General features: G+C 40.7%; 1 protein-coding gene across 8 annotated transcripts in view; it reads right to left on the bottom strand.

The window, feature by feature from the left end:
* The window catches only part of IMMP2L (inner mitochondrial membrane peptidase subunit 2), a 530,240-nt gene that overhangs the window by 10,905 nt on the left and 495,219 nt on the right, over positions 1–24,116 (bottom strand). The window contains exon 6 of one of the 8 annotated variants that reach the window (XM_058190780.1): positions 1,731–1,781. The exons of the other annotated variants lie outside the window; for them this stretch is intronic. Within the exon in view, the coding sequence (XP_058046763.1) occupies positions 1,731–1,781 (51 nt within the window). The remainder of the gene's footprint in view (positions 1–1,730; positions 1,782–24,116) is intronic. 8 annotated transcript variants of the gene reach the window in all.

Genomic DNA, 24,116 nt, shown 5'->3' with positions numbered 1-24,116 from the left:
TCCCTCCTGGGTGGGCATTTTACCCCAGTCAGGGGTGGGTGCAATATCTGTGGATATCTGCCCTGGTCCTACAGCCCATGGCCGCCCATCAACCAGAGCACTTCCAGCCACCAGTCATAGCCCAGCAGCCAGTACTAGCCCAGCCACCACTGCAGTTCCAGCAACCAGTCATGGTCCCACAGCAGGTTCCAGCACCAGCCCAGCAGCCCATGCCAGCTCAGCAACCAGCCCCACCAGCCGCTCCCCCTCCCCAATTCAGAGCTATGTTTGATGGGACTCCAGGAAAACTAGCCTACTTCCTCAGTCAAATCTGGGCTTACATCAACCAATATGGAAATTAATACCTATTGGATCAGGAATTGATTTCAGCTATTGCAGATTGCATGAATGGGGGAGAAGCAGCAGAGTGGATAGCAGAACTTCATCATGAGGAAGCTCCCCAGTTGGAAGATGCTGACAAATTTGTTCAACTGCTCCGAGGCCAGTTTGAGGATATAGCCCACAGAGTAGAAGCAGAAACCTAAATTAAGGGGGTGAAGCAAGCCGGCTGGCCTCCCAAAGAGCTAGTTCGGGAGTTTCAAAGGCTGGCCAGGAAGCTGAGAGACTGGCTGGAGTGTCTCCTCATTCACCATTTCAAAGAGGCCCTCAACCTAGACCTTAGACAAGCTTGTGGCATCAGAGGGGTTCCAGAATGGATACAGGCATGGTACAGCACAGCCATTGCCATGGATCTAGAAATCCATCTCCACAGAAAGCCAACTACGGAAAAACCAATAAGAAGACCCCTAGCTAAGCCACCTAAAGCGCCACCACCCACACCATCCAGGACTATAAAAATGCTACTGGTGTGGTCAACACAGGCATCAGGCTTCCAAATGCTTGGCTCCAGCTGTGGTCCCTCAAGCCACACTCCAGGCAAGGAGGACCCCGCAGAAACGGCCAGACAAGGGGAAGATCACCAAGTAGACTGTGGAAGTTCCACTCCTTCCCAACAAAGTCAAGGGAACTTCAGCCAGGGAAGCCCCACCCAGCTCCACTGAAGGGAGCAGCAGTGATGATGATCCGATGGTAAGTGAAGCCATCCACCCTTCATTATCAAAACCAGGCTAGTAGTCCAGAAACAGGGGCCCAAGGGGAAGTGGAAGCCATCATAGATAATGGCTACACCAGTTGCCTAATCAGCCTCCCCATAGTCGAGCACCTAGGCATACCCCATCCACTTTGAGCAGGTTGATGGAATGCTCATTGGCGGAGCCCCTGCCACACTAGTCACAGAACTTGTCAGACTAGAAATGGGTCATCACAAAGAACTTATCCAATTTGTCATAGCTCCAAAAATGACCAAATCAATCATATTAGGGCTTGCGTGGCTAGACAAATGGGGCCTGACCATCACTTGGGAGGATGGCTATAGAAAGCTAAATATAGGCACCGGACCACTACCACCCATAAAGCCAGAGCAAGACCAAAACGCCACAGACCCCAACAACAACAGTGAGCCTGAAGCCACAGCCCCTACCACAGATGGACTTCCCGGCAGCCCGCAGGTGCCAAAAGAGTACCAAGACCTATCAGGAGTCTTTAGCAAGTAAGATTGCAACTTCCTCCCCCCTCATCACATGACAGATTGTGCAATTGAATTAGTGCTGGGAGCCAAACTACCCAAGCCAAAGATGTACTCCATGACTCCCAAAGAGATGGAAGAGCTGAGAAAATACATTGATGCCAACCTAGTGCAGGGCTTCATTCAATCCACAAAATCCAGAGTTGCGGCCCCAGTACTATTTAAAGAAAAAAAAGATGGAGGGGGGGGTGAGGTTTTGCGTGGATTTTCATGGAATTAATGCTGTGTGCATAGAGAACACTTACCCCCTCCCCCTCATGAAGGACATGCTAAACCACTTAGCCAAGGGCAAGGTGTTCACCAAACTGGACTTGAGAGAAGCCTACTATCGCATAAGAGTCAGAGAAGGAAATGAGTGGAAGACAGCCTTTAACTGCCCACTTACCAGCTTCCAATTCAGTGTCATGCTGTTTGGCCTGCACGGAGCCCCAGCAGTCTTCATGCAATTTATTAATGAAGTGCTGCATGAGCACCTATACAAAGGGGTCCTAGTTTACCTAATGATATTCCCATATTCAGTGAAACTCTTGAGGAGCATGTAAAACTGATGCAGCAAATGCTGAAAAAACTTGCTGCAAAACTCTACACGAAGCTGTAAAAATGTGAATTCCATCAAACCTCCCTAGATTACCTAGGCTACCAAATATCCAGAGGAGGGGTGGAGATAGACCCAGGAAAAGTAGAAGTGGTGCTAAACTGGCAGCCCCCAGGCACCCACAAACAGCTTCAAAGCTTCCTGGGGTTTGCAAACTTCTACAGACTTTCTGTACAGCCTTTGCGGAAGTTGCCCTGCCCCTGACAGAACTGTTAAAATGGGGCTTCCTCCTGTGGCACCACTGCTGAATCAATCGCTCGCCTAATCAATGGACTGTCAAAGAGCTTTTGAAAAATTAAAGCAACTCGTTGCCAAGGAGCCGATCCTCCAACACCCAGACCCAGAACGACAATTCATCATCCAAGTGGATGCCAACTGTGCTCCTACAGAAGAACCCACAAGGACAGCTCCTACCCTGTGCCTACATGTCCAAAAAGCTCACCGAGACCAAAAGGAGGTGGGTCCTTTGGGAGAAAGAAGCCTACACAGTCCACTGGGTTCTCGTCCGCTGGAGACATTTCCTAGAAGGGGGTAAAGTATCCTTCGAGGTCTGGACTGATCACAAAAACCTCAAAGCTCTAAAAAAAAAAGCCCAGAAAATTGTCTCCCAAACAAATCTGCTGGGCACAGTACTTCAGGCAGTTTAAATTCGAGCTGAAGTACATCCCAGTTGGAAGAATCCACTAGCTGATGCCCTATCAAGAAAACCCCAATTTGATAGCCACAGGGAGGAAGTCGTCCATGCCATCATTCCCCTCTAGCAATCCACTGCACAAGTCACCACCAGGAGCCAAACCAGATGACAACCCGATCCCAGCCAGGACAAGCTGATGGCGGCACTGAAAGCAGCACTCCCAGCTGACCCATGGTTCATAGATAATAGGGATATCCTGACCATGAGAGATGGACTAGTTTGGAAGGGTTTGAAACTATATGTCCCCGCCAGCTTGAGACTAGAAGTACTACAGCACAGCCATGACTCCAGGCTGGCTGGCCATTTCGAATTCCTAAAAACCCTGCATTTGGCCGGGAGGCAGTTTTGGTGGCCAAAAATGAAAGCTGATGTGGAGGACTATGTGAAAAGCTGTGCCACCTATGCTGCCATGAAAATGAGACCAGGGAACTGACAGATTATGGGCCCAGATCACACGGAAAGACTGCAATTGTAATTAAGCCAAGAGACTGTCTGTGCTAATAAAGAAACATCAGACAGAAAAGGCTTGCAGGATGGCTGTTGTTGAATTCAAGGAGAGCTCTCTGACTCGATTAGAAGAATTATTTATTTATTTATTTATTTTATTAAATTTTTATACCGCCCTTCTCCCGAAGGACTCAGGGCGGTGTACAGCCAGAATAAAGTACAAAATATATACAATTAAAACACAATTAAAATATAGCAATTACTAAATGGCTGATAGTTAAAATGAATTTAAAATTTAAAATATTAATAAAACCCCAATATAAAACCAAACTATTATGCCAATCCTGCTTGAATGAATAAATATGTTTTTAGCTCACGACGGAAGGTCCGAAGATCAGACACTTGATGTAGGCCAGGGGGGAGTTCATTCCAGAGCGTCGATGCTCCCACAGAGAAGGCCCTACTCCTGGGGGCCGCCAGCCAACATTGTTTGGCGGACGGCACCCTGAGGAGACCCTCTCTGTGAGAGCGTACGGGTCGGTGGGAGGCATAGGGTAACAGCAGGCGGTCTCGTAAGTACCCGGGTCCTAAGCCATGGAGCGCTTTAAAGGTGGTAACCAGAATCTTGAAGCGCACCCGAAAGACCATAGGAAGCCAGTGCAGACTACGGAGCAGTGGTGTTACGTGGGAGCCACGAGTGGCTCCCATTATTACTCGCGCAGCTGCATTCTGAACTAACTGCAGCCTCTGGGTGCACCTCAAGGGCAGCCCCATGTAGAGAGCATTGCAGTAATCCAGCCGAGACATAACCAGAGCGTGAGTGACTGTGCATAAGGCATCCCGGTCAAGGAAGGGACGCAACTGGCGGACCAAGCAAACTTGGTAAAAGGCCCTCCTGGAGACGGCCGCCAGATGTTCATCAAAAGATAGCCGTCCATCCAGGAGGACGCCCAAGTTGCGAACCACCTCCTTTGGGGCCACTAACTCGCCCCCAACAGTCAGCTGTGGATGCAGCTGACTTACCGGGGTGCCGGCATCCACAGCCACTCCGTCTTGGAGGGATTGAGCTTGAGTCTGTTTCTCCCTATCCAGACCCGTACAGCTTCCAGGCACCGGGACAGCACTTCGACCGCTTCGTTGGGGTGGTCCGGGGTGGAAAAGTACAGCTGAGTATCATCAGCGTACAGATGATAACTCACCCCGAAACCACTGATGACCTCACCCAGCGGCTTCATATAGATGTTGAACAGGGTGGGCGAGAGAATCGACCCCTGAGGTACTCCACAAGTGAGGCACCTCGAGGAAGACCTCTGCCCCCCTGTCAACACCGTCTGCGACCGGTCGGAGAGATAGGAGGAGAACCACCGATAAACGGTGCCTCCCACTCCCAATCCCTCCAACCGGCGCAGCAGGATACCATGGTCGATGATATCAAAAGCCGCTGAGAGATCTAATAGGACCAAGGCAGAGGAACAACCCCTGTCCCTGGCCCTCCAGAGGTCATCCACCAACGTGACCAAAGCTGTCTCCATGCTGTAGCCGGGTCGGAAGCCGGACTGGAACGGGTCTAGATAGACAGCTTCCTCCAGGTGCCAGGGGAGCTGCCATGCAACTACACTCTCTACAACCTTCACCAGAAAGCGAAGGTTGGAGACTGGACGGTAGTTTCCCAAAATAGCTGGGTCCAGGGAAGGCTTCTTCAGGAGGGGTCTCACCACTGCCTCTTTCAAGGCGGCGGGGAAAACCCCTTCAACCAAAGAAGCATTTATAATCCCCTGGAGCCAGCCTCGTGTCACTTCCTGAGCAGCCAGCACTAACCAGGAAGGACACGGGTCCAGTAAACATGTAGTTGCATGCAACCTCCCCAGCAACCTGTCCACGTCCTCGAGAGCCACAGAATCAAACTCATCCCAAATAACTCAACAAGACCTGTCTCCGCCATCTCGGTTGGATCATCGCAATCATGGTCCAAGCCATCACGAAGCTGAACGATTTTATCGTATAGATAACCATTAAACTCCTCAGCTCGTCCCCGCAGGGGGTCATCCCGTCCCTCCTGTTGAAGGAGGGAACGGGTCACCCGAAAACGGGGGGCCGGGCGGTTATCTGCCGATGCAATGAGGGTGGAAACGTAAGAACGTTTCGCCTCCCTCATTGCCACTAGGTAGGTCTTAGTAAAAGACCTCACTAGTGTCCGAATAATTATATTATTTGGGCTGCAAAGATGGAATGTTTCCTGAAGGCTAAGGAGCTCTTGTTGTTAATCTACCCCAGGGGCCATTAGCAGCTGCAGATCAGAGGTAGCATGATAAGGCACCGGCCTACATCATCTTGAGTTTAGAAGATGAACAATTTATCAATGTGGCTAATTTAACAACAGCACAGGAAGCCTGGCTGAAATCAAGAAGTGTTCATGTGAGTGCATCAGCATGCAATATTGTGCAATTATTGAGACAATTGTACAGAGCCCAGCTGCAGCCACATGAGAATGTGGAGAAGCATTTGGTGCAAATGCAAACTTTATTTACTGAGTTGGAGCAGCATGGCATGCATATCCCTGAATCTCAGAAAGTACTGTTGGTGTTAAATAGTCTTGATGAAACATGGGACATTGTTTCAGCTGTTTATGAGTGCAAACCAGAACAGGACTTAAGAATGGAAGCTCTTAAAGCCTGTTTGATTTCAGAAGAAAACAAACATCATTTTAGAAAAAGCCACAAGGAGAAATTCCTGAGGTGGGGGCCCAAGGAGCAGAGAGAGAACAGCAACAGACAGCATGTCTGCAGAGATCAGAGTAACAGAAGAGACCAGATTACAGCCAAGCAAAAAAATTATAAAAAGCAAGAAAGAGAACACCAACACTGGAGGTGTTTCATATGTGGTGATATGACTCATCTAAAGAAAAACTGTTTACAAAGAAAAGATACAACACATGGACAGGCTGCTGTTCCAAAAGTCAATAGAGTCATTAAACTTTACATACCACAAACCACCACCAAAATAAAAAAACAAAAACAAATTACCCATATCAATAAAAAACTGCAATCCAAAAAAATCCCTCTGGAGAAGAAACAAAAAGGGCTATGTAACAAATTTCAAAAACCGCTACAGAAATATATGTAACCAAATAAAAACTGAATGCACCAATTACCACACCAAGCAAGAAGAAGACCTTCTGCGCACAAATACCAATCATGCTTTTTATAATTTTGTGAACAACAAACTTAAAGACTCAAGATCCATCCCACCACTAAAACAATCTAACGGCAAAGAATATAATGATGAAACAGTTAAAGCAAACCTCTTTAACACATTCTTTGTTAACAGTAATGGCTCATATCTGACATTCCCCAATCGTACCAACAATGAGTATAACGAACTAACACATATAGACTTCACAGAAGATAATGTTGAAAAAGCTCTTTGCAAACTGAAACCATCCCTATCTATTGGACCTGAGGACTATGTGCATACTTCTTAAAAAAACTTTCCACTAATATAGCAGAACCCTAAGCATAATTTTTGGAAAAGCTTTCATGACCAGTTCCCTTCCCAAACTTTGGTCACTAGCCACAGTCATCCCTGTCTTCAAAAAAGGAGATCCCAGCCTAGTTGAAAATTACAGACCAATCTCTCTATGCTGCATCACCTGCAAAGAAATGGAATCAATCATCAACCAATACATTACCCTCCACCTAGAAATAAACAACCTACTCTCTAATAAACAATTTGGTTTCAGAAAAAAATTATCATGTAACTTACAACTTCTTCACTGCAAAAACATATGGACTACAAATCTTGATCACGGCAAAGCAATAGATGCAATCTACATAGACTTCTGTAAAGCTTTTGACTCAATAGTACATGATAAACTTCTCCTAAAACTAAAATCCTATGGCATTTCAGGACCCCTCCACAATTGGATAACAGCTTTCCTGTCAAACAGACAACAAGTGGTCAAAATTGGAAATGCTATATCAAATCCTATTCCTGTCAAAAGTGGCGTTCCCCAAGGCAGTGTTCTTGGACCAACACTCTTCATATTATATATTAATGATCTCTGTGACTATATTACAAGTGATTGTGTTCTTTTTGCTGACGACGTAACTATTTAACACCAACAACAACACAACTACCCTTCAAAAAGACCTTGACTTTGTATCCGAATGGTCTAAAACTTGAGAACTCCAAATCTCAACCAGCAAATGCTCAGTCTTACATATTGGAAAAAAGAACCTAAACACTAAGTACAAGCTTGATGGACATTACCTTACAGATGACCCCCCACCCTGTTAAATACCTTGGAGTTTCCATATCAAATGATCTAAGTGCCAAAGCCCACTGCAACTACATCGCAAAAAAGGCTTTAAGAGTTGTAAACCTAATCTTGCGTAGCTTCTTCTCCAAAAACACTACACTACTAACCAGAGCATATAAAACATTTGCTAGACCAATTCTTGAATACAGCTCGCCTGTCTGGAACCCATATCACATTTCTGACATCAATACAATTGAACGTGTCCAGAAATATTTTACAAGAAGAATTCTCCACTGGCGAACCTATGGCACATGTGCCTAAAGGAGCACATGAAGCTGTGTGGGAAGTGTGGTCTTGCCTGTTTGTCTTCTGGGTTTCTGGCATGCATGCGCATGTGATGATCAGCTATCCTTTGCTCATGCAGCAGTGCCAAAAATAGGTGTGTGCATGCATGCTGACCAGCTGATTGTTGGTTGCGCATGCGCACCAGAACCCGGAGGTTCAGCTTTTGCTGAGCACAGAAGTTTCTGTGTGCTAAAAACATTCACCATTACTGGTGTAAGGCATGCTTGGACTACGCAGTATGTAAGTCATCAAAGTCCAAGGCATTCCCAGTAAGCAAAAGTAGCACAAGGCAGACAACAAGAGCACTAGAGCTGGTACATGCAGATTTGGTGGGGCCAATGCAAGCCAGTTTGGGAGGAGAAAAGTATGCACTAGTCATTGTAAATGACTACAGCAGATTTGGTTTCTGCTATTTACTAAAGAGTAAAATAGAGGTGCTACAGAAATTGAAGGGGCCGGGATAGCTCAGGCAGTAGAGAAGCCTGTTATTAGAACACAGAGCCTGCAATTACTGTAGGTTCGAGCCCGGCCCAAGGTTGACTCAGCCTTCCACCCTTTATAAGGTAGGTAAAATGAGGACCCAGATTGTTGGGGGGACAATAAGTTGACTTTGTAAAAAAATATACAAATACACTTGATCTTAGCCAAAAGGCCGAGAAGCGATAGGGGGGCGTGGCCATGACCGTGGTGGGGTAAGGACCTTTCCTTCACTTCACAGGGCTTATTAATGAAGATTTATGAGGATCTATGTGTTTGGAATGCACCGTTACGGATGAAAGTTAATAAATCGTGAAGTGAAAGTGTTAACAGCCCAGCAGACTGAATTTAAAACTGGTAGGTCATCTGAAACTGTTTGAATTAAGGAGTTTTTACAGCGTGGGGGTGACCTAGCCGACTGGCAGACACGATAAGTTTGGAATAAATTGTTGTCTTTTGCTCTTCCTATTATAACTATCGTGTTCTGTGTTTTATTGCTGAGGTCAAGGAGTGAATATTAAAGACTGAATTTGTCAATGAGAAGAATTTAACTGAAGATTAAATTGATCTTTTGTGTTGGACTTGATCGGCAGCAGCAGGATTTTACTGGGCGGACAATTTTTTTTTTCTTCTTCTGAGAGGAAATTAATAGCTTGTTTATGTGCTTTTATGATCACAGATAACAAAAGAGGACTTTTTCCCGAAGTTTAAGTTGGAATGAAGCAGTAAATTTCTTATTTTTTTTTTTCCTTTGCTGACGTGGAGAAAAAATGGCGCTGATTATTGTTTAAAAGCTGTGAGTTATCTGTGTTCCTTTGTGGAGTGACTATGAGTCACAAGCTACTGAGAGATAACGAGTGCAAAATAAGCCGCTTCGGCTTCAATTAAAAGACTGTTGTCCCTTGATCTTCATTAAGACCCTCTGCAAAAGTGGTTTGAAATACTAGTTTGGAAATTTTTTAAGACTTTTTAAAATGACTCAACAACTTTCAGAAACGCAGCAAGTTGCTGCAGCTTTAAATAAAATTGGGGAAAAAATAGCAGGACTATCGGAGTGTATGGATAATATGACATTGGAAATGACATTGGAAATGAAAAAAATGAAACAAGAAATGAATGAAAATTTTGCAAAGCAAAGAGAGGAAATGACAATTATTAAAGATGAACTTGAGCAGATCCATGTACATGAGGCAAAAGTGGATCGGCAAATTGGTAAAATATTTTATAAAAATGAGCAGCAAGACAAGAGAATTTGTCTCCTGGAAGAAGAGATGAGGAAATATAATTTGGTTATCCGAGGGATTCCAGAAGAAAAGGAGGACAATTTGAAACAGCGGGTTTTAAAATGGATTAATGATCTTGACATGCAACTTACGTTTACAATAGCAGATCTGGCAAGTGTTTTTAGAATTGGATATAGAAGGCAAAATGGCTCCAACAGGAATGTGCTTGTCAGGTTCGCAAATCTCGGTGATAAGCTGGAAGTTATGGCCAAGGTGAGAGAGATGGGAGATGCTTTGAAGTTTGAAGGGAAGACTATTCAAGTCTTCCCGGATATATCAAGAGAAGAAAGGGCATGGAGATTTTTTTTTAAACCAATTACAAAAGTTTTGAGAGATAATGGAATTAAATATAATTGGAGGCCACCACAACAATTGAAATTTTTTTATAAAGGAAGGATGCGTACAATTACCCCAGACATAGATGCAATATTATATTTATGGGAGCTTGGACTGATTGAGGTGGAGGATTTAATGGAGATAAAAGATCAAATGCTTAAGATGGGTGGAATACACGCGGAAACATCAACCCCAGAAGAAGAAAAAGGGGCTATTGGGGGGCAAGACCCTAAAGGGTTAAAGAGGAAAGAAATATCACCTGTGTTGGTTGAACAGAAGAAAAGTCGTGAGGATACAGTAGGAGAAGAAGCAGATAAGAGTCTTGGAAAATACGAAGCCGAATGCGGAAGAGAGCCATCACTATCTTTTTTCTTGAGTGATGAATTTAAATAGACAGCCCGAAAGAAGTGGCCCGGACATTGGCACGTCCCCTCTCCCCCATTCTCTTTATAGAGGCGAAACCGACGAGGATGTGGGGGAAGAAGATTGTTTGTATTTTATTGTTTGTCTTGTTTTTTGTCCTTTTTTGGTTTTTTTATCGTTTTCTTTATGTTAAATGTTGGTTATATGGGAGTTTAATGTTGGGTTTTGGGCACAGAAAGGAAGAGGCGGGGATAGGATTGAAAAATTTATATTTTAAATGGGAGTCATAAAAATAATGTCATGGAATGTGAAGGGTACAGGGAATCAGATTAAAAGAAGAAGATTGGAATTTAAGATTAAAAGAGATTTACCAGATATTTTATTTCTACAAGAAACCCATCAGAAATCTGAAGATTCAAATAGAATGTATATAAAAGGTATGCAAATATATGAAAAAGCATTTGGAACTTCAAAAGCCAGAGGAGTTGCAACACTGATATCAGATAGGGTGTATTTTGAAAAACATCAGGTAATTTTGGATGAGGATGGAAGATATGTAATAATTGTTGGAAATCTTAATGAGGAAAAAGTGACACTTGTTAATTTATATTTACCGAATGAGAAACAAAGAGAATTTCTTGAAAAAATAACAAAAATTTTGGAGAATGAAAGTGTAGGGAAAGTAATTGTGGCTGGGGATTTTAATTTAATCAGAGATAAAATAGATAGTACTAATCCACCCGTTGTGGAGGAGCAAATAAAATGGGGATTTTAAATAAGTGGATGCTTTGAAACGGCGTGGTGGATGTGTGGAGAGAGGTCAAAGGAATTGAAAGAGTATATACTTTTTTCTCTAAGATATATAATACATATTCTAGAATTGATTATATTTTTCTTTCTAAAGATTTGTTGAACAATGTGGATAAGGTAGATGTGGGAATTTTTAAAGATTCTGATCATGCAGAAGTTATGGTGGATTTAGATTTTAATTTTGAGAAAAAAAGAAGTTATTAGAGATATGAGGAGAAACTGTCAATGCCATGCAGGTCAGAGTGATGGAATAATGGGATTCCACCTGACAGGTATTCTGCTAGTAAAGTAAAGGTTTGTAATGAACCAACAACTATTAGGAGATATTGGCATTACCTAAAATTGAACAAGTAAAGTAGAAAGAAGCCATGGACAAAGAAATGAAATCCATGGGTGAACATAAAGTGTTCACATCTATGACTTTGCCATAGGGTTGGAAAGTCATAGGAGGTAAATGTGTATTCAAAAGGAAAGTATTACCCAATAATGAGGTTCAATATATAGCAAGGTTTCTCACAGAAGAAAAATGTGCACTATGATGAGATATTCACGCCTACAGTAACGAGTGAAAGCATAAGGCTGGTAGTAGTGTTGGCACGTGGCCATAAAATTTGGCATTTGACATAACCACTGCATTTCTCTCTTTCTCTTTTTTTTTTTAAGGCAAAATTTTTATTTTCCATAATAATTCCCACAATTTGACCAGTGTACAATACAATCACTTATCCAACAATCAATCCTATACTCAAATTATACTCAATCAGGGCTGCTCGACTGCCATCCTTAATCCTTTCTTCCTTCTCATCCTTCTTCAACTTTCCCCACCATCCTTCCTCGCTCCTACTTCCTCCTCTTTCCCACTTCTCACTACCATCCTTTCTAACCTCTATCTTCTCCTTCTCCTCTTCTCCTATCCTTTCTTCTCCTCCTTCTTTCCTACCTACCCACCTGCCTACCTACTTTCTTCCTTCTTTACTTCTTCCTTACCCTTTCCTTCAGGAGTGTAGAGCAGTCGACTTTACACCATTCCAACTTGTTTAATTCTCATTATTCCTGTACAATGGCAACCAATCAATTTATAGTCTTCCTTCCCCCATTTCCTGAGACTTCCAGAACAGAATACAGGTATTGTAACTAACAAATATAATCTAAAAATATAAAACATATTCCATTTCACACCATCACCATCACACCATCACACTATCAATTCTTTCTTAAACTAATACATAGCAATTCCTAACTTCACTCAAAACTAATTGATATTTTTAATCTGATACTTATTTTGAATATAATCAATCCACTTCCTCCATTCCAAAATATATTTTTCTTGTGTACAGTCTTTCAAGTAGGCAGAAATTTTGCCATTTCTGCAAATTTGATACTTTACTAATCCATTCTCCAATTGTAGGTAAGTCTTCTTTCTTCCAATATTGTGAATCAATAGTCTTGCAGCAGTTATTAAATTCAAAATCAGTTTTGTCTCTATAACAGTGCAATCTGGAATTATTCCTAAAAAAAGAACTGTGAACAAACTTGATCTTCTTTTCAAAATGTTCTGCATAATCCACCATATTTTAATCCAAAAGACTTTAACTTTTTGTGTCCACCATATATGATAATAGGTGCATCCTCACAATCACATCTCCAACATTTTGCTTTCACATTTGACATACATGACAGTTTTTTAGGATCTAAATGCCATCTATAAAACATTTTATAAAATTTTCTTAAATTTTGTGTTTATGTAATTTAACATTCCTCACCCAATTTTTCCCATGTTTCTAACATTATAGGTTGTTGAAAATTTTGTGCCCATTTTACCATACAATCTTTAACCAACTCCATTTCTGAATCAATTTCAACCAATACATTATATAACTTTATATGTTGTTGACCTGATCTTTTATTTGTTTTACCAAATTATCATCACTTTGTTTTATACCAATTTTCTGATCTATTTTCCATCTAGATTGCAATTGTCCATACTGGAACCATGTATAATTTCTCCTTCATCCCTCAATTTCCCTAGATTTTAACTGTCACCTTTTCTATAGTCAAAAGCTCTTTGTAAGGATAACCATTTTGTAATATATTTATATTCTCTATCATATGTCTGGGGATAGTCCATATTGGTATCTTTCCATCTAACTTATATTGATATTCAAACCTCACAAAGCACTTGACCATATTATTCTTAAATGTATCAATTTTCTTAATATATTACATATGCATGCCATCCATATAACAAACCATAACCTTCTATATTCAAAATCCTTTCCTGTTAAATTAATCCAATAGAAATTAAAGCTAAAACAACTGCATCATAGTACAATTTCAAGTTAGGCATTTTTAAACCTCTTTAATGTCTTGCATTATTTTTAACTTATCCTCGGTTTTTACCTTCCATACAAAATTATTAATCCTTTCGCCATTCTTGTAAATTTGCATCTTTCTTCAATATTGGAATCATTTGAAACAAAATAAAAATCTAGGCAAACATTCATTTTTATAGCTGCCACTCTTAACAATGATAATTGTAACTTTCCATTTCTCCATTTCTTAATTACTTTTCCCACAATACCTCATAATTATTTTTATATATTACATTCGATGCTAATGTATACTCCAAGTATTTAACTTTAACTACTTCATGTTTATGTTTGTTTATTTGTTTATTCAGATTATACCGCCATCTCTAGGACTCATGTTACAGACAAATAAATACATATTTTACAAGATAAAATGTCACAAAAAACTTATTAAATATAGCCATAATTAAACAATATATATAATAAAACCCATTTAAATCTAAATTTAAAAACCTAGTCCATTACAAAATTAGGTCCAATTACGAAGTCCTAGTTTCCCAGATAGACAGAGAAGGCCCTTTGGTGTCGCCAGACTACAGACGGCACCTGAGGAGTCCTCTGTAAGAGCGCACTCTGAGATATTTGGTAGCAGCAGGCGGTAAATAGCCCGCCAATGCCATGGAGCGCTTTTTCTCCAGCACCTTAAAGCGCAAAAGCCACAGGCAGCCAGTGCAGTCTGCAGGAGATCACTGCCACATTCTATCACCAGCAGCTGATTCTGAACTAACTGCAGCCTCCGGATGCCCTTCAAGGCCCATGTAGAGAGCATTGCAGTAATCCAGAGACCACGAGCGTGAGTGACCAACATCCCTCAGAAAGGAAGAATTGAACCAGGAACCTGGTGAAAAGTCCTGAGACGGCCAAATGATCTTCAAAGACAGCTGTCATCCAGGAGGACAAGTTCATCTCCATCGGGTCAATGACTTACAGTCAGCGAGGACTCAGCTGACTGTACTGGGATGCCGCATCCAGCCACTTGTCTTGGAATTGAGCTTGAGCCTGTTTATCCAGACGCTTTCCGACACCGACAGCACTCTTTGGCTGTACAGCTGAGTATCATCAGCTATTGGTATCTCACAAGCCACTAATGATCTCACCCATTTCTATAGATAACAGCGAGAAAAATGCGGGACCCCACAAGTGAGGCGAATCTATCATCAATCAATCCATTACCTCACACTTAGAAACTAACAACCTACTCTCCAACAAACAATTTGGTTTCAGGAAAAAGTTATCATGTAACTTACAACTTCTCCACTGCAAAAACATATGGACTTCAAATCTAGATCAAGGCAAATCAATAGATGCAATCTACATAGACTTCTGCAAAGCTTTTGACTCAGTAGTACACGATAAACTTCTCCTTAAACTAACATCCTATGGCATCTCAGGACCCCTCCACAAATGGATATCTGCTTTTCTGTCTAACAGACAACAAGTGGTCAAAATTGGCAATGCTTTATCAAATCCTGTTCCTGTCAAGAGTGGCGTTCCTCAAGGCAGCGGCCTTGGACCAACACTCTTCATTCTATACATTAATGATCTTTGTGACCATATCTCAAGTAATTGTGTTCTCTTTGCTGACGATGTCAAACTATTTAACACCACAGACAACACTTCTATCATTCAAAACGACCTTGACCATCTAACCGCTTGGTCTAAAAATTGGCAGCTCCAAATTTCAACCAGCAAATGCTCAGTCTTACATATAGGAAAAAAGAACTCTAAAACTAAGTACATACTAGATGGACATTACCTTACAGACGACTCCCATCCCGTTAAAGACCTTGGAGTTTTCATGTCAAATGATCTAAGTGCCAAAGCCACTGCAACTACATAGCAAAAAGCTCTAAGAGTTGTAAACCTAATTTTGTGTAGCTTCTTTTCCAAAAACACCACACTACTAACCAGAGCATATAAAACATTTGCTAGACCAATTCTAGAATACAGCTCACCTGTTTGGAACCCTCACCACATCTCTGACATCAATACAATTGAACGTGTCCAGAAATATTTTACAAGAAGAGTTCTCCATTCCTCTGAAAACAACAAAATACCTTATCCCACCAGACTTGAAATCCTAGGCTTAGAAAACTTGGAACTCCGTCGCCTTCGACAAGACCTAAGTTTAGCTCACAGAATCATCTATTGTAATGTCCTTCCTGTCAAAGACTACTTCAGCTTTAATTGCAATAATACAAGGGCAACCAATAGATTTAAACTTAATGTAAACCGCTTTAATCTAGATTGCAGAAAATACGACTTCTGCAACAGAATCATCAGTGCTTGGAATACTTTACCTGACTCTGTGGTCTCTTCCCATAATCCTAACAGCTTTAACCAAAAACTTTCTACTATTGACCTCACCCCATTCCTAAGAGGACCATAAGGGGCGTGCATAAGCGCACAAACGTGCCTACCGTTCCTGTCCTATTGTTTTTCTTTTCTTCTTCCTATATATGTTTATATGTGTATATACTATATAATCTTTTTGTATGATGTTGTGACAAAATAAATAAATAAATAAAGAATTCTGTAGATCTCAGTAAATTTAAATAGTAATTTAAATAATAAACAAATGTGCATCACTATTAACATGAAACTCTGATCCAGAATATCTTACATTCATTTCTAATTTCAGGATGTCATAGGTACATCTACTCTTGCAAATTCTTTGAAATGAATGATTAGAATTATGCATGATTTTTAGTCTCCCAAATAAAACAGTAATATTCTTCAATGTTTTGTCAATTGCTTATTGCTCTTTTATGAAATGTTCAATAAAGCAAAAAAAAAAAAGAAGTCAAAACTGACTCGGCTTCATTGTTGCCTGCACCTGATTTCAGCTCGTAGTTTGTCAAACAGAATTGGGAGCGGGGTTGGTAAATTTCTAGGGAGGGGGGAATGCTAAGGAATGCATGAGAGCCTACTGTTGCCTGAGAAGAGATACTCACCAAGATCAAAGTCTGAGAACTGTTCAAATGGTGCAGACTGTTTTCCCAAAACAAAAGCACTGCATGTAATAATGAACTGTGGGTGCCCCAGAGAAAATAGGGTTTTTACCTATTTTGGTTTTCACAGGAAAACCTCAAAACTGACTTTGCTTCTGCTGAACCTAGATGAAACTTACAATAAAGTTTTACTCTTGGTGAACTCTTTGGACCAGGAGTTCCTTTTTTAGAATGTGCCAACTGGGATGGTTGACAATCTTGTGTGCAAGAACCTGCTAAAAGTGTTTTTGTGATTTATATTATACTATTCAAAGTGTAAACTATAAAACTATTAGTTTTAATCCTAGTCATGCTAGTTGTGAATATATTATGCTGGTATATTCATTTGAGTGTTTTATAGACTACAACAATAATTGAACCATCTGGGACTACTTCTCTAGTAATAGAACAAACAAATCTATTGATATTGTTTTTAGTAAAATTTAAAGTTAGGATCAAGTTTCATAATGGACCTTTAGGCCCAGTGTTTGGAGATTTTATTAGAAATTGGCTATCATATTTGAGTTGTTGTTTATATTTAAATCAGGGGTGTCAAACTCAAGGCCCATGGGCACATGGCCATCCTGGAAAATGTAGGGGGCCAGCCTGCATCACTTCAGCCTGACCCATGCCATCCTGGCATGCGTGTGTGCGCACAGGCCCAGTTTTCCATCACCACATGCAGGGCAACAAAAGTAGTTTGTGAGACTATGGTAAAAAAAGTAGTCCAAACCTTCCAAACTCGTGAGGTCTTTTTTTTTGTGTTTGAGGAGTTGGAAGGTCTGAACAATTTTTTTACCGTAGTCTGACAGACTACTTTAGTTGCCCGGCACACTGCAGCGGCGAACAGAGCTGGAAAGCAGGTTAGTGAAGGGATGTGTGTGGTGGGGGTGAGGTTTTGGCATGGGTGGCTTGGCTGAAGGACTCTCAGGTGGGACAGGTCCGCACCCCCTGCCTTGCTTCATCTTTCAGCCTCCTTGTTCACCACCATAATGGAGCAGGAGGCTGAGCAATGCATTGATGTAGCGGCCTCAAAGTGAGGTAGTGAAGCATGGAGGACGAAGCAAGGCAGGGCTGTGGAGCTGCCCCCCCGCCCCGCATGGCTTATCTGAGCACCCTGCCAGCCAGGCACTAAAGCGCTGCCACTGCCACCGTAGCGAGACAGATAGAGGGGGGGAGAGAGGGAGAGGGAGAGGGAAAGGGAGAGAGAGAGGGAGAGGGAGGGAGTTAGTCGTGCTTCACTCTGGTCGGTTGGATGGGGTGTGAGGGGCCTGGCCCTGCAGTGCCTCCTCACTCAGTTGAAGGCTTGTTCAGGTTTCAAACAGTAAGGCTGGCACATGCAAGTGAGCAGTGCACCTGGGCCATGGACAGTGTTGGTTCCTGCACCCAGCCGATTCCATGGCTGGCCTTACTATTTGAGGGCAGGAATGAAGTCTTCAACATTGCCCAGTCTTGGAGATTGGAATTAGAAAGGGGGAGATAGTTCAGGTCGAGACCCACATCCAGACGACTAAGTGTCCAGCCCGAGCAAGTCCAAAATCCAACCATGATAGAGCTCAGAATCCCAAGGCTTCAAACTTTGAATCAGATCAGGTCTTCTCTTCCCCATCCCCCCACCCCCCCACCCAATTAAGATGGACTCTTTAGTTGTGATATTTGTGCAAGTGGAAAGGAAATCAAAATAGCAGGTGCTTTTTTTAAAAATATACTTTATTGAACTTTTTTACATTAAAAGCATAAGAAAAGCTTATATCATTTAACAGCTATTTGTGGTGTTTTTCATCTGACAATAATCGGTGCAATAATGACAAACATTAAATTCTACATATTTATATTCTTATTTTATCTATTGATTATGCTTGGTAACTAAATATTCCTATCTCCTTTCCATCCATCCATACCACCGTTCCCATATACCATAAAATACTGGTGTCTCTTTACCCTTCAGACTCAGAGTTAGTTTGTCCATTTCTGCGCAATTCATAATCTTTTGTATAATAAGTCTCTCTGAGGGCACACATGGCTGTTTCCAGCATTGAGCAAAGGCCATCCTAGCAGCAGTTAATATATGTAGTATTAAATATTTTATACTCTTCAAGTATTTTTTTAAAAATCCCCAATAAAAAAGTTCGGGTTCTAGATCTAATTGTTCATTCGTAATTTCTTGTAGCCACTTTTTAATTTTTAACCAATATTTACGGGGCAGGACCACCACATATGGTAATATGTTCCATCTTTATTTTTACATTTCCAGCATATGGGAGACATTTGGGATACATTTTCGCTAGTCTCGAAGTGGGCAGGTGCCACCTGTAGAACATTTTATATGTATTTTCTTTGTATGCTGCTGATTTTGTTAATTTATAATTTCTGTTCCATATTTTCTCCCAATCTGATAAATTTATATTATGTCCAATATTTTGGCCCCATGCAATCATACATCCTTTCACTACTTCTTCTTCCAATTCTACTTCTAGCAAGCATTTATAAATTTGGGTAATATTTTTTTTGTCTGGCCCTAGTAAAATTTTATCTAATTGCTGTGGTTTAAGATATATTCCATATTCTTTTATATCTTGTTTGTATCGATTTTGTAACTGAAGATAGGCCCACCAGTCAACCCGTAGTCCTTGTTCTTGGAGGTCCTGTAGTGTTTTTAATTTTCCATGAATATCTAATAGATCTTTATATTTTAGCATTTTATTCAAATCTAAATTATTTGGGTGAATCATCGCTTCCATTGTGGATAGCCAAATTGGGATTTTTATATAGTGTTTCTTTTAACTTTAATCCAATTGTTTATTAGAATCTCTAATCAAATGTCTGTGGAAATATCCTTGTTTCATATGGCCTGTTTTCCACAGGAAGGCATGCCATCCTCTCTGTAGGTCGTGGCCTTCTATAGCTAGTATTCTTTTATTCTTTAAATTAATCCAGTCTTTTAACCAAACTAGTGTTGCTGCACTATAATATAATTCCCAATTTGGTAATCAAATCCTCCTCTGCTCTTCATATCTTGTAGATATTTCATTTTTATTCTAGGTTTTTCACAAATAAATTTTCCAATTGTTTATTAAGGTCATTAAAAGATCTTTCTAATTTGACTGGAACAGTCTGAAACAAATATAGGAATTTTGGTAGTATGGACATCTTTACGGCTGCTATTCTTCCTAATAGTGACAGCTGCATCTTCTTCCACAATTCTAAATCTTTTTTTGTTTCTTGTAATAATTTTTTTTTAATTGAAAAAGTTTTCAACAAAAAATTTTCCTCCCCCTCCCCCTCCTCCAATTCCTTGACTTCCCGGAGCAAACACAAGGTATAGTTCATTAAACAAACAGTCATACATTAAATTTTTTAAAATCTAACACAATTATAATCCTTCTCTCTCACATAACCTGACTTCTTCCATTAAAATCAAAAACAACATCCTTCATTCAAAGGCAATCTGAAATTTCTTAATCTGATATCTATTTTGAATGTAGTCAATCCAGTTCTTCCATTCATTTAAATATTTTTCTTGAGTGCTGTCTTTCAAGAAGGCTGAGATTTTAGCCATCTCAGCCAAATTGGAAACTTTCAATATCCATTCTTCTATTGTGGGTAATTATTTTTTCTTCCAATATTGTCCAATCAACAGTCTTGCTGCTTTTATTAAGTTCAAAATCAACTTAGTCTCAATCACTGTACAGTCCGTTGTTATTCCCAAAAGAAAAAATTGCGGTAGGAACTTTATCTTCTTCTTCAGAACATTCTGCATAATCCACCAGATTCTTATCCAGAAAGACTTAATTTTCTTACAAGTCCACCATACATGAAAATATGTAGCATCATCACAATTACATCTCCAACATTTCGCTTGCATATCTGGATACATACATGATAATTTCTTAGGATCTAAATGCCATCTATAAAACATCTTATAAAAATTTTCCCTTAAATTCTGCGCTTGCGTAAATTTAACATTTCTAACCCAAATTTTTCCCCATGTTTCCAACATTATTAGTTCTTGAATATTCTGTGCCCATTTTATCATACAATCCTTTATTAAATCTCTTTCGGAATCTATTTCTATCAACACAGTATACAATCTCTTTATATGCCCCTGGGTTTGATTTCTAATTTGTTTAACCAAATTTTCTTCATTTTGAATAATTCCATCTAGCCTTTAACTGTCCATATTGAAACCAAGTATAATTCCTCCCTTCTTCTTTTAATGTATCCAAAGATTTTAGTTGTAAATTTCCCCTCTCATTGTATAAAAGATCTTTATAAGTAATCATTTCTTGTTCCTGTTCTATATTTATATTCTCTACTGCGTGCCGAGGACTTGCCCATATAGGAATTTTATAATTTAACTTATAATAATATTTTTTCCAGACACGCAGAAGAGAAATTCTCAACACATGATTCTTAAAAGCTTTATCTACTTTCTTATCATACAATAAATATGCATGCCAACCATATAATAAATCATGACCTTCTATATTCAAAATCTTTTCCTCCATCAAATTAAACCAATCACTTATTACTGAAAGAACAACTGCTTCATAATACAGTTTTAAATTAGGCATTTTTAATCCTCCTCTTTCCCGTGTATCTTGCATTATTTTCATTTTGACTCTCGCTTTTTTCCCTTCCCATATAAATTTATTAATTCCAATCTGCCATTCTTCCAAATTTTTATCTTTCTTAATTATTGGTATCATCTGAAACAAGAACAAGAACTTAGGCAAAACATTCATTTTTATAGCTGCTTTTCTCCCCAACAAAGATAATTGTATTTTTTTCCAAGTATTCATTTCCTTCTGAATTTTTTTTCCATAACACATCATAATTATTCTTATACAATTTTACATTTGATGAAGTAAGAAAGACTCCTAAATATTTAACCTTTTTTACAATTTCAAATCCTGTTATTTCCTCTAGTTTTTCGTTCTGGTTCTTAGTCATATTTTTGGTTAACACTTTTGTTTTATTTTGATTCACTTTAAACCCTGAGACCCTTCCATATTGATTAATTACTTCCAACAAATATACACTGAATTTATAGGCTGAGTCAACATAACAACCAAATCATCTGCAAATGCTCTAACTTTGTATTCATGTCTTCTAATTCTAATACCTCTATCTCCTTAACTCTCTTATCTTATCCAATAAAGGTTCCAAAGACAAAATAAACAATAAAGGTGATAAAGGACACCCTGCCTTGTTCCTTTCGCAATTTTAAAACTATCTGTTAAACTACCATTAATTATTATCTGAGCTGTTTGCTCTCCATAAATTGCCCTAAGTATTCGATAAACCATTTCCAAATTGCATTTTGTCTGTTAATTTAAATAAAATTCCCAATGCAAACGATCAAAAGCTTTCTCTGCATCCAAGAATATAAACGCTGCGGAATCTGATTTTCTTTTCCAAATATTCCAATAAATTCACTATCTGCCTAACATTATTCCTCATTTGTCTCCTTTTATAAAACCAGACTGGTCAGTGTGAATCCTTTGTTGTACAATTTCCATTAACCTATTGCCATTATTTTGCAAAATCTTATAATCATTATTCAAGAGTGAAATCGGTCTATAATTCCCAGGCTTAGTACAATCCTGATCCTCTTTTGGTATCAATGAAATAAAAGTAGTCCTCCATGATGGTGGCCTCCTCCCATCAGTATCTGATTAAATAACTCAAGTGGACCAACTATCTCAACTAGCTTATCATCCCTCTGCTCAGATAAGCCCATGCCCTGTTCATGATTCAAAATATGACCCGTTCATCTAGTTTAAATTATCTATCGATAAAATCGTTCAGCTTATCTTTAAAATTGTATTCACTATCTGATCTTTATGTTATTTGGGATGAGTTTGACCCTGTGACTCCTGAGGACATGGACAGGTTGCTGGGTAGATTGAATGCCACCATGTTTACTGGACCCGTGCCTCCTGGCTGGTGCTGGCCACTCAGGAGGTGACATGAGGCTGGCTCCAATTACATGCTTCCTTGTTAATCTTTCCGGCCGCCTTGAAAGAGGCGGTGGTGAGGCCCTCCTCAAGAAGCCTTCCTGACCCGGCTGTTTTAGGTAATTATTGTCTCAACCTTGACGAAGGTTGTAGAAATATGGTGGCATATCAGTTTCTGCACCTGGAGGAAACTGTCTATCTGGACTCCACCGGGCTTCCACCCGTTACAGCACTGAGACGGCTTTGGTCGCGTTTGGATGATCTCTGGAGGCCAGGGATAGTTATTCCTCTGCCCTGGTCCTATTAGACCTCTCAGCGGCTTTTGATACCATCGACCATGGTATCCTGCTGCGGTTGGAGGATTGGGAGGGGCGTTTTCGGTGGTTCTCCTCCTATCTCTCCGACGCAACACAGAGGTAACCCAGCGCCTCACTTGTGGGGTGCATTCTCTCGCCTTCTGTTCAACATCTATATGAAGCATGAGATCATCAGTGGCCGGTGTGTACCAGCTGTACGCTGATGACACCCTGTATTTTTCCACACGGGCCACCCCAATGAAGCTATCAAGTGCTGTCCCGGTGTTTGGAAGCCGTCTGGGTCTGGATGGGAGAAACAGGCTCAAGCTCAATCCTCCAAGACGGAGTGGCTGTGGATGCCGGCATCCCGGTACAGATGAGTCCCTGACTGTCAGCGAGTCATTGGCCCCGATGGAAATGCGCTTGCGTCTCCTGGATGCACGGCTGTCTTTTGAAGATCATTTGACGGCCGCTCCAGGAGAGCTTTCCACCAGGTTCGCCTGGTGCGCCAGTTGCGCCTTTCTAGACCGGGATGCCTTGTGCACAGTCACTCACGCACTACTGCAATGCTCTCTTGAAGGGCATCCGGAGGCTGCAGTTGGTCCAGAATGCAGCGGGTGATAGAGGGAGCCCTCGTGGCTCCCATGACCTATCCTCAGGCTGCACTGGCCTGTGGAGTGCGCTTCACTGTTGGTGACGCTTTAAAGCGCCCATGGCATAGGGCGGGTTCTGGGACCGCCTGCTGCTGAATACCTCTCACCGACCCGTGCGCTCTCACAGAGAGGGACTCCTCAGGGTGCTGTCAGCGCGACAGTGTCGTCTGGCGACACCAGGAAGGGCCTTCTCTGTGGGGCTCCCGCCTCTGGAACGAACTCCCCAGGAGTCAGCTTGGACCTCGACCTTTCTGACTCAAAACTTACTTATTTATCTGCTGGTGGGTTAGTTTTTAAGTTATGGGTTTTAATGGGTTTTATCTCCAAATTTTAATTGTGGCCAATTTAAATAAGTTTTTACTAGTATTTTAATTGTATTTATAATGTATTGCATTTTTTGGCTGTGAACTGAGTCCTTGGGAGAGTATATTAAATAATAAATAAATAAATAAAATAAATCCTGTAACTTTTTATAATATATTGCTGTAAGTCCATCTGTGCCCGGGGATTTCCCTATTTTTAATTGCTTTATTACCCAAATAATTTCCTCAGAAGTTATAGGCCGATTCAACTCTTCCCTTTGTTCATTAGTTAAACCTTTAACCTTATATTCTTT

This window comes from Ahaetulla prasina, chromosome 7 (assembly GCF_028640845.1).
Source record: "Ahaetulla prasina isolate Xishuangbanna chromosome 7, ASM2864084v1, whole genome shotgun sequence".
Lineage (NCBI taxonomy): Eukaryota > Metazoa > Chordata > Lepidosauria > Squamata > Colubridae > Ahaetulla > Ahaetulla prasina.
The sequence above is the reverse complement of the archived record's forward strand: the minus strand, read 5'-3'. Positions and strand labels throughout refer to the sequence as shown.